This window comes from Sciurus vulgaris (genome assembly GCF_902686455.1).
Source record: "Sciurus vulgaris genome assembly, chromosome: 15".
Classification (NCBI taxonomy): domain Eukaryota; kingdom Metazoa; phylum Chordata; class Mammalia; order Rodentia; family Sciuridae; genus Sciurus; species Sciurus vulgaris.
Genome location: NC_136476.1, coordinates 81,478,770 through 81,494,602, shown reverse-complemented (window position 1 = coordinate 81,494,602; position 15,833 = coordinate 81,478,770). Strand labels below are relative to the sequence as shown.

General features: G+C 35.0%; 1 protein-coding gene across 15 annotated transcripts in view; it reads left to right on the top strand.

The window, feature by feature from the left end:
• MAPKAP1 (MAPK associated protein 1) overlaps positions 1 to 15,833 on the top strand; it is a 227,585-nt gene that overhangs the window by 21,380 nt on the left and 190,372 nt on the right. For 8 of the 15 annotated variants that reach the window (XR_013759712.1, XM_079113808.1, XM_079113796.1 and 5 more), the window contains exons 2-4: positions 1,429 to 1,508; positions 6,651 to 6,978; positions 9,387 to 9,476. Coding sequence is in view for 13 of the 15 variants with exons in the window: in XM_079113808.1 (XP_078969934.1) it covers positions 6,720 to 6,978; positions 9,387 to 9,476 (349 nt within the window). In the remaining 2 variants the exon portion in view is untranslated. Of the gene's footprint in view, positions 1 to 310; positions 345 to 1,428; positions 1,509 to 6,650; positions 6,979 to 9,386; positions 9,477 to 10,975; positions 11,121 to 13,803; positions 13,826 to 15,833 lie in introns of those variants that run through there. The other 7 variants (XM_079113804.1, XM_079113803.1, XM_079113805.1 and 4 more) reach the window with 5 other exon arrangements.

Genomic DNA, 15,833 nt, shown 5'->3' with positions numbered 1-15,833 from the left:
TAAGCTTTATTTAAAAAAAAAAAATAAAAATAAAACGAGGGTTGAATTGCCAGGTGAGGTAGGAGGATTGCAAACTCAAGGCTAGCCTGGGTAATTTAGCAACCCTGTCTCAAAGAGTAAAATGAGTTGGGGATGTAGTTTAGTAATATAGTACCCCAGGTTCAATCCCCAGTGCCCCCCACCCCTGCCCCCAAAAAGAAAGGCCTTAGAACAACTCAGTGTAAGAGCTCAGTAAATATTGTATGTTTTTATTTTCCTTGTGGATAACCAGGAAAGCCTTAAGATGTCATCATCATCTTTCCTTTTGCCTCTCTTCGAAAACATACTTAGTGTCTCATTTGGAGGTAGGTGTACCTTCTGTTACTGACTCTGCTGAGCCTGTCAGCCTGGGTAGGATCAGCCAGAATTTACATATTTTTGTAAGGTTCCTAGGGCCTTGCACTCAGATGATATTTAATGAATGGATTTTCATTCAAGAGAAGATATAAGCATGTATTTTATCTTGTCTTAATTTAGTAAGTGCTTTTAATCATAGGGAGTTAAAAGTGTGAAAGGAAAAAATAAACTCTCCAGATATATTGTCTCACTATTTACTGTTTCATGAAATTAGGCATATTCACATGGAGAAAATTTTAATTCCCAGAACAGTTAGGAAAAAAAAAGGGCCACTTAGTTTTTGGTAATCTGAAAAAATAAATGAGGATTTAATTTAGAGTTAAATTGGAAAGAAAGATTTAAATGCAGTAAAATGCATTTTAATGGTTACTAAAGCTATTTTCCAAGTCCAGGAGGTAGGAATTTTGAACTTTAGTTCAAATAAGTTGAAATATTAGTAAAAAGAGGGTCTGTTTGTTATTATGAAAGGAAAACTATATACAATAAAAATGTTTTTGCTCTTCTACTTGTTATTATTCCTTGTGAGAAATAAATCTGTGAGTGCTTCTTATGGTGTTAAGGTCTCCTGTGCAAGAATCATTTTTAACTTGCCTAATGCTAACCGTGGGAAGTTGGGGTACCAGTGTGCCAAGGTTAAAAAAAAAAAAAAACAAAAACCCCAAAAAACCCCTCGCATCTGCTGTTACATGTTGTTAACTCCCCTAGCAGACATTAAATCATTTCAAGTACAATAATGGTGTGGGAGGTAAATTAACTAACCATTAACAATCTTATAAATACACAATTAACATGCCAACATTTATATGACACATTGATGGGGCAGCAGTAATTTTTGATTGGAAGTTTGCAGACCTTTAGAAGCCTCAGGCTGTTGCTTATTCAGATAAGTTTTCACATATTGCAGGTGAGGGGGCTGGAAGTCTGCCTGGCAGAGGGAAGCAAGTGTGCAGTGTTTTGAAAATAGTTCAGAAGGGGAATTTCTAATCATTGGCTGAACTTGAGCATTTTAAATCATACCACTGCCTGTCTTAGGTTCTTGGGAAGTGAAGGAGTACAGAGAGTGCTCATTTGCTGATGGTACATTGTTTGAAGAAAGAGAAAAAGTATTTCACGTATGGATTTCTAATTAAAGTTGCATAAATCACTAGGGATTTTTAAAAATATGTTTAGAGGAGTAGGGGTGTAGCTCAATGTTAGAGTGCTTGCTGAGCATGCATGAGACCCTGGGTTCAATCCCAAGCACTGTGAATGAACAAAAAATATACTCTGACCTAACTGGTTATTTAAAGTAAACCCTCAGTCTGGGGTTGTAGCTCAGTGGAAGAGTGCCGGCCTCACAGGTGTAAGGCACTGTGTTTGATCCTCAGCACCATATTAAAATAAAGGTATTGTGTCCATCTATAACAAAATATTAAAAAAATAAATCCTCTATGGTTTTAGGAAAGTTAATGATCCTCTAATATGTAAAATTTATATGTAAAATTTTGTGATTTTTATTTTTTGAACAATCATTACATGTACTACTACTTGTGGTTGCATGAGTCACTGTGGCATTGGTAGAGAGGAACTAAGGATCTTGTCTACTGCTGAGCACATTTGCTCTCTCATGTTCTTTACAGAAACCCCTGGGAGGAATTGAGGAATTTCTCTTAGGCCTCAGAATCTAAAAAGCACAATAGGATTTTTTAAAAAAATTATTTTTATTGTGATTATGTGTTCCTCTTTGTTTTGAGAGACTGAGTACTATAGTGGTTAAGATCCCAAGGTCTTTAGATTTGAATCTTAGTTCTGTTGTCTGGCTTTGGGCAAATTTCTTAACCTTTTCTGTGTTTTAATTTTTTTTTTTCATTTGTAAAATGGGGATAAAAGTAGTAACTAAATAGGGTTATTTTGAGGGTTATATGAATTAATTCATATACAAGGTTAGAAGAGTTCTAGTTATTTTTTCTTAAACTGGGGATCGAACTCAGGGGCACTTAACCACAGAACCACATCCTTAGCCCTTTTTATTTTCTATTTTGAGATGGTCTTGATAAGTCGCTTAGGGCCTCACTAAATTGCTGAGGCTAGTCTCAAATTTGTGATCCTTCTGTCTGAGCCTTCCAAGACACTGGGATTACAGATGTGTAGCCCATGCTTGGCTTAGAATAATAAGTTATTAGCTGTTATAGTTGCCTTTTGCTTCTGACATTCTGCAGTTTACTTGCAGCAAAAGTACAAGATCTTATGTCATGCACTGGTATATGAATTTATCCTGAATTATTTCCTCTTTGCCACTTTTCCCATCTCTGTGTGTGTGTTTTATCATGTTATACCTTATAGTTTTCTAGAAGTCATTGCAGTATGAAGTTTGAGAGCATGTGTGTACATGAAGTTATTATTAAAAATTGTATTCAGCTGGAGATGAAGCTCAGCGGTAGAGCACTAGGCTAGTATGTGCAAGGTCCTGGGTTCAAAACCAGCTCAGAAAAAAAAAATGTACTAAAATTATTCTCATATCTAGGGCATGTTCCAAGTTACCTCAGGTAGGGTTGCACATTCAAATGGAAGCATAAAGTGGTAACAGTATCCAAATTGTGACTGAAACATAAATGGAAGTGTAAAATGGTAATGGTTTCCAAACTGTAGCTGGAACCACCATCAGCACATAGTAGGAAGTTAGCAAATATTCATTGAATGTTGCTTTTTATAAGGAGACCCAACCCAGTACATTAAAAATGACTGTGTCATTTAACATCTCTTACTGTCCTCCCATTCTGCATGGATGTCCCTACTGCTTCCATTTTCAGTAAAACAAAACTTTATACTTTAATGAAGCTGGATTTAAAATGTGGGAGAAAGAGGCTGGGGTGTCGCTCAGTGGTAGTGTAGTGAGCCCTTGGATTCCATCCGCGGCACTGCAAAAAAAAAAAAAAAAGGAAGAAAGAAGGTGTAGGGCATCTCAGGGGAGCCCATCTCCTCGATCTGGACGTGATTTGTCTCATGGTGTAAGGTACATACACCATGGAAGTGCTTGTCCTTACTTTATGTAGCATAATGTTCTTAAGGTTCATCCACGTTGAAGCATGTGTCACAATTTCTTGCATTTTTAATATTCAATCCTACGTTATATATCACATTTTGTTTAACCATCCTCTGTTATGTTTTTAATCACTGTAAGTATTCTGTGTATATATTTGTACTATTAATGGATGTTTAGATTTTCATTACATATTCTAAACAATTCTGAGAAATATTTTTGCACATTTTCTTAGAATAAATCCTATAGGTAGGATTGCTCAAAGGGTATTCACATTTTTCATTTTGATAAACATTACCAAATTACTGTCTTAAATGTCCCAATTTTCACTTGTTTCTATAGTGCATGAGTGCCCATTTCTCTGAATTCCTGCCAATATTAGTCTTTTAAAAAATAATTGTGCTCTTTATAGAACTGAACAGAGAAAATGAGTTGTTTCATTTGTATTCTGAATGTCTTTGTCTTAGAACTCAAGTATACCTTCAAATGATACTTAGCTGCCCTTAAGGAGATTTAAAAAAATATTCTTTTGGTTCTGAAAAGCAGTGTTGTTGGAATAAGTTGATAATGTCTCAAGGTGACAATTTTGAAGGGCACATTGAAGAGAAGCTCTTGTATCTGTATTAATAAAAAAAAAGGCAATCCTTTCTTTATAATCACACTTAAACCTGACATGCTCATATATGACTTATCTCTACAACAAAATTGGATAGTTGTTGGAAGTTGGACAGCAACATGTATTGAATTCCTGCCATGTGTAAACATCCTTTGTCAGAAGGGATGTGGTGTGATGGCCCCTGTCCTTGTGGAACTTATAGTCTTAAGTCTTCAAGAGCACAAAACAGGAGGTGGAAAGTGACATACACAGTAGCACATTTCCCAGGGCCATCCTGTGGGCGTCCTCTATCAGCACTGGTATGGAAGAAATAATTATTGAGTGAATCATACAGATTCCTCAGTGTATGAAGTCATAGGGGTTAATAGAAGCGATCTCTGCTGATCTTGGGGTATTTTGAGTCCTCTTATGTAAGGCTAAAGATGGGGAGCTGGTGTGTCCTTCAGAGAGGTGTTTGCCTATTCTTCTATCCTTTGTAAGCTGGGATGAAGCAGATTCATTTTGCTAAAAAATATTTTATTGAGACTACTTCAGTGTACTTTCTCATTGCCCTTTGCCATTTGTCTTTTTGGTGCCAGAACACCCATTGAATGCGTGGCTTTTTAGTGAAGTCCTTGTTTTTGTGGGAGAGAACTATTCAGGACAAAGGTGAAAGCACCTGTCCTGCTAGCAACCAGTTGCCATGCTTTCACAGAGGGAAGACAGTTTATTGTGGTTGCTACAGGAGGATGTTCGCAGCTTTGGCAATCTGTGATGCCATGAAAAATACTCATTTATGGGTGTATATATCTCCTCATGGTTATAGAAAATGTTCTTATTTTTACAAGTGAAATCTAAATGCTCCCTTTTAGTTTTGTAATTTTTGACTGGTATACTTAAAATAGTGCATTAATGTTCTGAGATGAAATATTTCAGAAATTTGGTACTTAAAAGATTAATATTAGAAATGTAGTAGGTCTATATTAGGGTATAAACTTTTTGATTAGGTTTCTATTAGGGCATAAACTTTTGATTCAGGCATTTCCCCTTAGCTTGATTGTAAAATAAGTAGTTAATGAATATATTTAGAGGAAAAGTGAATTTCCTTAATTTAGTGTAATTTACTTAATTTAGTGTTTCTCAGTTAAACATCCTTTAGTCTCAGTGTCTTTAAGACTTACTAGGTGATAGCAGTAGAATGACGTGCTACTGGACAAAATTTTTGAAAACCTCAGCTGTAATGATTTGTTAAATAGATTACCCTCTGTTTCTAGAAGAAACAAATGAGAAGAAAACCTAGTGTTATAGGTATTTCTCTTCTCTCTATTTTTGCAGTACTGGGAATTGAACTCAGGGCCTTGTGTATACAAGGCAAGCATTCTGTTGCTGAGCTACTGCCCCAGCCTCAGTTACAGGTATTTCTAAAAATAAAAATCTTCATAGGATGGTTCCTAGGAACATATTCTGTCCAGTTTTCGCATTCCTTGTACTTCAAAATCAAAATGATTTTGAAAGAGCAAGGAGGTGACCCAAGTAACCTGTGGTGTCCTCTATCACAAAAGAACCACAGACTTCTTTTATGGTCCATGAACTTATTAAAGATGGATGAAACATCGATATATTTATGACAACCTTAAACAGGAATTAAGACTGAACTTCGTAGTACTTTTTGCCATCAGCAATAGCCTGTGTTTGCTTAATTATGTACTCTCACTCTTGAGCACTTTTCTGCATTACTGCTTGTATATCCTCTCATCCCTGGAACCTCAATTTTATAAATGAAGAACAAAAGGAGGCTCAAAGATGTTAAGTGTTTTGATCAAGATCACGTTGCCAGCAAGTGATAGGACCAGGATTTGAACCCAGTGGGTCTCTAGGACTTCATTTCTCACAGGAACAATGATTCTGTTCTGTTTTGTGGCGTATTTCCATTTAACTGAGGCGGCAACATCTACATTCTTAGAATAAACATCATTATAATTTTAACAGGATTGAGGAAGCAGTTCTTATAATTAGTTTCTAAAATAAGAAATTAATCTCATAGCAAGGCAGTTTTGATTAATAAGTTTTATTTTAAAAGCATAGTACTATCTTAAAAGAAAGGAAAATATGTTTATTGAACAAAATTACTTTGGTGGTACACCTTTGTAAAATCCCTAGTAACTCTGAAAGTTTTACCTGTGTTCTTTTAAACACTTCACAACCAGATGACAAGGGGGAAATGTAAACTGATGAAATAAGTTTCATACTTTAGTACATCATTTGAGGAAAATACAACTTGTTCCTTATAAAATAATAAGAAAACTGCTTCAGAGGGAAGGGAAAGAGAAAGACTTTTGAATGTATTGTTTCAGCAGTAGTTATGTGCTTTAAGTAGCCTAAGAGGTTACTATTATTTGTTTTTCTAGAGAGCAAGTCTTCCTCTGATACCATGGAGAGATTTCATTGACCAGAGCCATAGCCCCTAGTGCTTATAAGGATTTCCTTTTAGCTTAGACTTAATCCTTTTTTTAAGCTCCTAGGTACAGGGATAAATGTTGATTTTCAAGGTAGCATTTTACCACATTGAATTTGTTTGAAAAATGATTCAGTTGTTTTCTGCCTTATTCTTAAATATTGCTGTGTACATCATGTTTCTAGGTAGGTGAGCTCGTGAAACAATATGAAGAGGAGAAAATAGCCTTTTAAGGAAATTGGCCCACAGAAAGGATGGCCTTCTTGGACAATCCAACTATCATTCTAGCTCATATTCGACAGTCACATGTGACCAGTGATGACACGGGAATGTGTGAAATGGTTCTCATTGATCATGATGTTGACCTGGAGAAGATTCATCCTCCTTCAATGCCTGGAGACAGTGGGTCAGAAATTCAGGGAAGCAATGGCGAGACTCCGGGCTATGTATATGCCCAGTCAGTCGATATTACCTCAAGTTGGGACTTTGGTATTAGAAGACGCTCAAACACAGGTAAACCTTAATTTTCTAGTCATGTCTTCTGAGCTTTAAATCAGCGGATGGTTCTATGGAATAATGCATAATGTTGGAATGGGGAAGTTTTTGTGTAAGGGGAACACCCATGTATCAGACTAAGAACGAGTCTTAAGTAACATCTCCAATCTCTGTGAGTATGAATGGAGAGGTCCTCTGGAAGGAAGGAGACAGAAGAGAGGTATAGGTGGAAATTGGGTAGGAGAGACATGCTGAATGTTATTTTCTAAAAAGTCGTCATGCAGAAATGGAACTAGACCTGTTCTGAGTGTCTTTTCAGAGCAACATTAGTCCCAGTAGATAGATTCCCTGGAGGCAGATTTTAGGTTGATAAAATAAAGAACCTTAAACACAGACAGCTGACTAGCCAAGAAGTGCAAGGTACGCCTCTAGACAGTTTTTTGTCCCTGGAGAAGTTATTGGGGAGGGTGTGGAGGGATGGGGTGTGTAGCGGGGAGACAGCTCATTATTTGTTAGGATTGATCTTAATAATAATTCCCACTTTGGGTGTGAGATTAGAAAAGGTGCCTCTGTTTTTGATACTTTACCTTCATGAACCACTAACTTTGATCTTTGTGGTTTGAAAACTCAACTTTCGTGTATATATTTAGTTGTTATCTTTTTAAAAAATTTTCATTGCCCATTTTCCAGTTTGAAATTTTTGATGCCCTTTCACAGGGAACGTGATGAACCAAGGCCTTTACTTAGATAATTATTTAGAATATATATTGTAGTTCTGAAATAACAGGATATTCTAAGAGGTAACTATTACTTTTTAGATCATTAGAAAATACAATCTCCAAATCAGCAACAGTAACCTGCTCATGCCCTGGAATTATAGCAGGAGCTGTACTACAACACAGAAATTATTTTATGTATGTATTTTCATGGTCCAGATATAAAATGTTACATAAAGGAGTATTATAGGTAGATCCAGATACAGTTATAATGAAAGGCACATTAAGGTTTTGGTTCAGAATTCAGCATCTGTGAGACTGAAAAGAATAATTTGATTTTATGATGAAAATCATTAATAGTATTTTCCCATACCCAAAGGAACTTTTATCAAAATACGATGAGTGAAGATTTGAATATAATTTAGAATTGTTGATTCTTAGTTCTCTAGTTGAAACTGACTTCTTGCAAATTATTGAGATGATATCTCACATGACAGGTTGAATAGATTTCAGTAGGAGAATAGTACTAAATTAAGAACTTTATGATTATATTACTTTGGCTGTACCCTTTGCGTTTATTAATTGCAACCAAATGTATTTTTCTTCAGTGGAATTTGGTTAGATATTGTTAGAATGTTTTTGCCAGAGTAGTTTTATGTTTCTGGCAAGATTATTTTTGGTGTTTCTCTGCCACAATGCTAAGGCAGGATTATATGATTTCCTACCTTGAAGGAGGTTGAAAAAGAAGTTTATTTTATTTATTTTCTATTAACAATGTGCCAGAATAGGATGTTGAAGATTATCAAGAGAAGATGAGTTTTAAGAGAGGGCATCAATTGTGACTTTCCTTTCATTGTTACCTCTGTGCAGCAGTCAGTAGATGCTGGATGGTATTTCTTTAAAAGCTCAGTTGCCATTTTTTGAAGATTGATCAGCCAGTGGTAGTATAATCACAAGTGCATAATTTTAGGTAACTTGGTGTTGTTGGAATTTCTTTATGTAGCACCTGGATACTAATAATTAATTCAGATTATTGGTTGTCCTAATGACCAAAGAATTTACTTTTTAATTCTCTTAACATATCTTAAATTTTTTTAAAAGAAAAATTGTTCTTTTTAAGATTTGACTAATGTTACAAAGATACAAATCATTTATTTTACTACCTATAAACTGTTTCAGCCCACTGAAGAAAAGCTATGCTAATTTATATAGCTTTGACATTTTATAATTTTCATGATTTTTAGATAAAGGATTTTATATTTAAAACTTTAATAGTCTAGTCTGAGTTCATTTATCTTTAATTTTTGAAACGGGTAGAGTAATTCATAACAGTAATTTTATTCCTGTAATGTAATATTCACTTCAGTTCATTTGTGCATTAAAATTCCTTTAAGACCGTTATTAATGATTTATATAATGAAATGTCATATTAATCACAGAAGTTTTCACATTTTATTATTCTCTTCCATGTTAATACTATCTTTATGATCTCTATTAATGTTTTATATCCTCTAATTTCAATTATAAATCAAGAATATTTTCATGTTTTTGTTGGTATTTGCTTTTCAGGGTGCCACCTTTAAAATTTTATGACTTTTTCCCTACATATGCAATATAAAACATCTTTATTCATATAAAGGTAGTTAATTATGTCTTTGTTTATAGTAAACTTTCATTGACAAACTTATAGTTATAATATTTCTTTTCAAGCTCAAAGATTAGAACGACTTCGAAAAGAGAGACAAAACCAGATCAAATGCAAAAATATTCAGTGGAAAGAAAGAAATTCTAAGCAATCAGGTAAATGGAAATAATTTTAATTTTTAATTTGAGATTTCTATATTTAGTTTATATTATTATATAAGAACTTATACTTTAATTCATCCTTTTAAATCCTCTGGGCAGATACATCCAGTGTTTTGAACTTTGAGCTCTTTTGCTTATGCCTTGGCCCTTGGAAGCTGTGTAAATTCTTTAGGTCTTCCCTTTTTTGGCCAGTTTCAATCTGGGTTATAAGGATAGATGTGTGCAGGGGACATTTTGTAGAAAATGTCATGCCAGTACTGTGCTTATAGGGCTGAGGATTAGTCTGTAATTTTTTAGGTGATTCTCTGGGTTATAGATTCCTCTTTAAAATTCCAACCTAGACTTTTCCTTGCCTCATTAATGGCCCTAATAACAATCTTTTTTGCATATATGTTATTATCTTTAAAAAAAAATTTCTGTTGTGTTCGTATGCTATCTATTTAAAGGCTGGCCATAGTTATGCATTTTCGAAGCTTCCATCTCAACAAGAAGACTTTAAAACACAATTTCAAAAGTAAAATGCTATTAAAATATTTTATGATGGATATACTACGTTTGTCAGGTTTCTTCTTTTTTCCTCCTTTAAAACAAATGTCTGCAGTGTGTAATGAATCTTTGTTGACTACCTCCATTGCTACACAATTAAGACCAACAACATTAACGATTACTATATTAACAGCAGTACCTACGTAGTGCTGTACTATGTATTTGGCAGGCATTACCTCTAATGCAATGATCTTGCAATCTATGGGTAGTTGCTATTATTTACAGCTGAGAGAAAGAATTGAAGAAATTCAGTTAACTTGCTAAAGTTATACATGATAGTGCCATGTTTTGTATCCAACTCTGTCCTCATAGGAAGGCCAGCATTTTGGTGCTAAACCACATTGTAAGTGCTTCTTACTTTCTTCTTTGATTGTAGACTTCAGTGTGCTTCCTAGATATGGTTTTCTTAATGACTCCTTCTGAATGATGACTATGTAGAATCAGAAATATCATTCCCTTGTTTTTCTTCTGTTCTGTCTTTCCGTAGTTCTTGACTCTGTCTTTAGTTTTACTCTCAATACTTTAAACATCTTACTAGACTGGCCTCTTCTGTTGATCCATTTAATACTCTTTGTTGTATTTAACACAAACAGAAAACACTTTTTATGATTCATCTTGTCCACTTTGTTCAGATTTTCTATATATCTTAATGGAGTTCCTATTAATCTCCTCTTAATCAACTAATACAGAGCCAGTTTATCTAAGCTACTTCATCTTCCCAGATACCCTTTGTTTGCCTTCTTCACTTTTATATCTTAAAAATTATAAACATATCAAAGATAGGGTAGAATACTTCAAATATAAGTGCAGCATCCCTTTTACAATGTAAGAAATAAATCATTCAGCATAAAGTTTGATGCATTTAATAAAGAAGAGGATTTTTGTTTGCTCCTCCTTCACTTTTTCCTTAAAATTGAATCCACCTTATCTTTTGTGTTTCTTTTTAGGACAGTACTGGGTTTTGAACTCGGGACAGCACACGTGCTAGGCAAACACTTTGCTACTGAGCTACACCCCAGCCCTTGAATACACCCCAGCTCTTGAATCCACCTTATCTGATTCACTGTTTCACAGAATGTGCTGGAGAAATGGGTAGTCCCCTGTTGCATTCATTTGTTACCACACTGTCCATTTTATACTTAACTCTCCCTCAGTTTCTTTTCCTTTCTTTTCTGTCTCTCACAGGTTTCAATAATTGACCCTGTGACCATATTTCTGGAAAAGTTATTTACTGTGCCTGTCCATTCTTTGAAATGTTGACCCTGATTCTGACCAGACCAGCAGCCTGCCTTGCAGTTGTTCCTGATGGTTAGAGGGAACGTCATCAATGCACTAAGGAATGTTTTAGGACTGGGGATGTAGCTCCATGGCAGAGCACTTGCCTAACACCAATGAATGTCTTTAATTCTGAGGCTGGGCTCCATCCTCTGCTTGGCACTCTGGTTACCCTGAAGCATGCTAGGAAAGTAGAGTCAGCAGTTAACTGAGCAGTCATTCTGTCTATACATCTCTCAAACACGCGCTCTCTTTTGGCAAGAAATGCCATGTCTAAATCTTTTGAGCTGCCTTGGGAATTTTCCATAAGTCATTATTTATTCATTCCCATATTCTTTTTCAACTATTTATGTTCTATTATAGTCCTTTCATGTTTTCTAATCTTTATTTTATTTCATTCTCAAGTAGAAGAATCAACATTATAAACATGATACACTCCTGTGGAATGATGTTCTTCTATTATTCCATGTAAATCCAGTTCATTCTTTAGACATAGTGTAAATGCAGCCTTCTCATAGAAGAGTTAGACTCTAGAGGCCCTCTGGTCCATAATCTGGGTCCCCCCCCACCAGTGCTGATAATTGAATCCAGGGCTGCACACATGCTAGGCAAGTACTCTACCACTGATCTGCCTCTCCAGTCCAATTCTGTGAAGTTCTTTGTGAGCTTACTGAGCCGTATGCCATAAAACCATATGATAAATGCAATACTTTAGATTCTCTCAGTCTTCCCGTAACTAATATTGCATGGATAAATAAGAAGATGGTTCCATGACAAGTCTGCTTTGTTAGAAATTATTTCACATTAGGATTCTAGTATTTTTAGTTTTATTGTTTTAAAATGATGTTGGAGGGCCAAGGCTGTAGCTCAATGATAGAGTGTCTGCTAGCATTCACGGAGCCCTGGGTTCCATCCCCAGGACCATACCAAATAAAAAGATATTGAGAAGAAAACTGGCATTTTAGTCTTTATATAACTAGTTATCCACCCTTATTCACTGAGTCATTTGTTAAATATTTCTTCCATAACTCCTGTATGTCTAGTAGTTGTGTGCTAGGTGCTTAGAGGAAGACATTGTCCAATCCTTAAGAAATTCAAAGACTAATTTTAAGATGAGGCTTTTTACAAATGAAGTGCAATATAACTCAAAACAACAGGGTAGCTTATATCAATTATTTATAAGTATTCCTGAAGTTTTGTTTATATAACATTCTTTACTGGTTTCTTAATGATTCTTAAATACTCTGGTTGTATAAAAATCAGAAATGCATCCCTAAGTGTATATTATAATGACATTCCGTGTACATTTCTAGGCTTTACCTGTAGAATTCCTGATTCATTAGATAAGGAGTGAGGCCCATACATCTGTCTTTTTCAAAAGCTCCCCAGTAATTCTGATGGGTAACCACCTCTGGGGTATAGAATATGCTAGCCATATGTTTCCTCTTTATGCAAATCCAGCAGATTAGATGTTAATATATCTGTTTTACAGGTGAGAAAACTGGAGTTCAGAGGCTCAACAACTTTCCCAAGTTACTTACTCTCAAGCAGTTGGCTAAGTGGCAAAGCCTTAATTTTTCTCCTGGCCAGTCTGACCCAAAGTCTTTAGTCTTTCTACTCTGCTCCTCTCCCTCCCAGATCCTAGGTGGAAGCTTTGATGTTGAGGAGTCTTTAGTGTTTCCTTGTTTCGTTCCTTCTCTGTCATCTATGACTAGGGTTCAGGGAAGTTGTCAAACGCTCTATATTAAAAAACAATTATTGCTGAAAATCTGAAAAAAAATATAAAAATTATAACAAACTCTCAGTAATCTCACATCCAGAGATAACTGTTTTTAATATTTTGATGTACTTATTCTAGGTGTCGTTTATATATGTGGGTAATATATTTTTAACAGTATTCTTATCCTGTATATGTTCTGTGTACACAGACATAAAGCTTTATAGTTGTCTCTGTATATAGATCCTACACTTTTATATATTTCTTATTAATGTGATTTCTGAATGTTTTACATTACTATTGCAAGTAGCCACTTACCTGTAATTTTCTTACTGGTTTTCTGTAAAGAAATCTGTTGCTTTGACTGGGAGTATAGTTCCGTGGTACGGCACTTGCTTACCACATATAAGACCCTGTGTCCTGTCCCCAGCATTGCACACACACACAAATAATAAAGAATAAAAGAAATCTATTGTTATTATGTTTTGAATTCAGCCACTCACCGAACCCGTACTAATTCTAATATCTATTCTCATCTTCCTGATCATCATAGTATGTGCTTTCTCTTAAATGTGATGATGATTAAATTTCTAGGCTATTTTTCCAATTGTGTATTTGTTGGATACTTTCAGCCATTTATATTGGTTAGTTTTTTCCGCTTGTAAATAACAGGAAGCTTATTTTGAAAAATCTTATTTTGAGGAGAACTTGGAGAAGTACAGTTTGCCCTTGAAGGGCTCAGTACCTTCACCTGGGGGGAAGGGATTCTCACCATTTCTCCCGCCTTCGCTGTCTGTGGAGAGTAGTGAGTGGCATTACAGTTTTGTTGTATATTAAAAATACAGGGGCTGGGGTTGTGGCCCAGTGGTAGAGTGCTCGCCTAGCATGTGTGAGGCACTGGGTTCGATCCTTAGCACCATATATAAATAAATAAAATAAAGGTACTGTGTTCACCTACAATTCAAAAAAAATTTTTTTTAAATTAAAAAAATACAAAAGTACTTAGGTATAAAATTATATGAGAACTGGGATTTGCTTAAAATATTCAAGGAGGGGCACTTAGTAGAATGAATAAATGAAACAAGCAGCTCTATGTTGATAATTTTTGAAGCTGGGTAATGGTTGTGGGGGTTCATTATGCCATTTCCTCTATTCTTTCCCTTTGTTGAATTAGGTTTTTGGGATTATCAGTTTATTCCCTAGCATCCTATATAAATGACCAATGAAGTTTTTTTTTCCTCTTTGTATCATTATGAACTCAAGGGTTTTTAAAGCATACTTGGTATTTTTCAGTTCATTACACTTGTTATTCTTAAAAAAAAATTTTTTTTTAAATGTTGATGGACCTTTTATTTTATTTGTGTATTTACATGTAGTGCTGAGACTCAAACCCAGTGCCCCACACATGCAAGGCAAGTGCTCCACCACTGAGCTACAACCCCAGGCCCACATTTATTATTCTCTCTGATGCTAATCCCTTTGTATAATGAGTCTCTTCATATTGGCCTCTAGGTTTTGTTTAACAACAATAATAATCTTTCATAGCTTCTTTGCTTTACTGTATGACAAACTCTTCGAAGCTCATTCTACACCTTTCCTTCCCTGAATTTGGAATCAACCATTCATCCAAGGAGTTTCGATTCTTTTTAGTGATAAATGGTTTTCAGAGACTACAGCCTAAACTCGAGAAATTCTTACTGGGTTAGTTTTTTCCTTGTAACCCTTTTTAATGGGCAGATCTCAGAAAACATTTAAAGAGCAAATATATTGTGAGTTGATTCTGGTAATTCCAATGCAAATTTATGATCATAGAATATTTACTTTTTTGATTGTATGTTTCTGTATCTTTCCTCTTAAACTGAAAATCTTGGTTCCAGAATAGAAATATCACATTATTACCAATAATATGATTACTAAGAATATTTTAAGGGGTTTTGTTTTGTTCCTTTGGATATATTGTATTGGGGAACGTATAGTCAAATTGCCTCGTGATAAAGTTACTTAATATAATACCTCCCTTTATAGTTAAACTGCTAGCTCAATATTACACTTAGGTTCATTTACTTAATTTTGCTTTTGTTTTTAGAGATTGTACTTCTAATTGAATTTTCTTTTATAATTATATGTGACATTTACCTGATTCCAAAGTAAAAAACATAAAACAGATGGGCACAGTGGCACATGCCTATAATCCCAGTGACTTGGGAGGCTGAGGCTAGAGGTTCGCAAGTTCAAAAAGTTGGCCTCAGCAACTTAACCAGGCTCCAAGCAACTTAATGAGACCTTGTCTCAAATTTAAAAAAACAAACAAACATAAAAAGGGCCGGGGATGTGGCTCAATGGTCGAGCACCCCATGTTCAATCCCTGGAAACAACAAACAAACAAACAATCAAAACATAAAAACCAAACATAAAACAAAGTAAATTCAGAACAATCTGATTTCACTTTCTATTTCCTCCACTCTTCTTATAGACAGCTATTTTAAAAAGGTTATCAGTTTTTTGTCCACTTAAAATTACATATAAAATATTTATATTCATATCCCCCTCTTTAGTTAAAGGTAGCATACTGTACACACATTGTGCTACAATGTTTTATCACTTAGCAGCACATCCTAAGGATTACTCTGGAGCAGTTTCTAGAGATCACCTTTATTCCATTTGTAGCTGCATAGCATTACATGATATGGAAATATTATAGTTTAGTCAGCTGGTCCCTGTTGTGAGGGATATTTGATTATTTCGGACTTTTGCAAAGAGTACTACAGTGGATAGCCTTGTGCATATTTGTTTTGTTTTGCCAATGATATCTA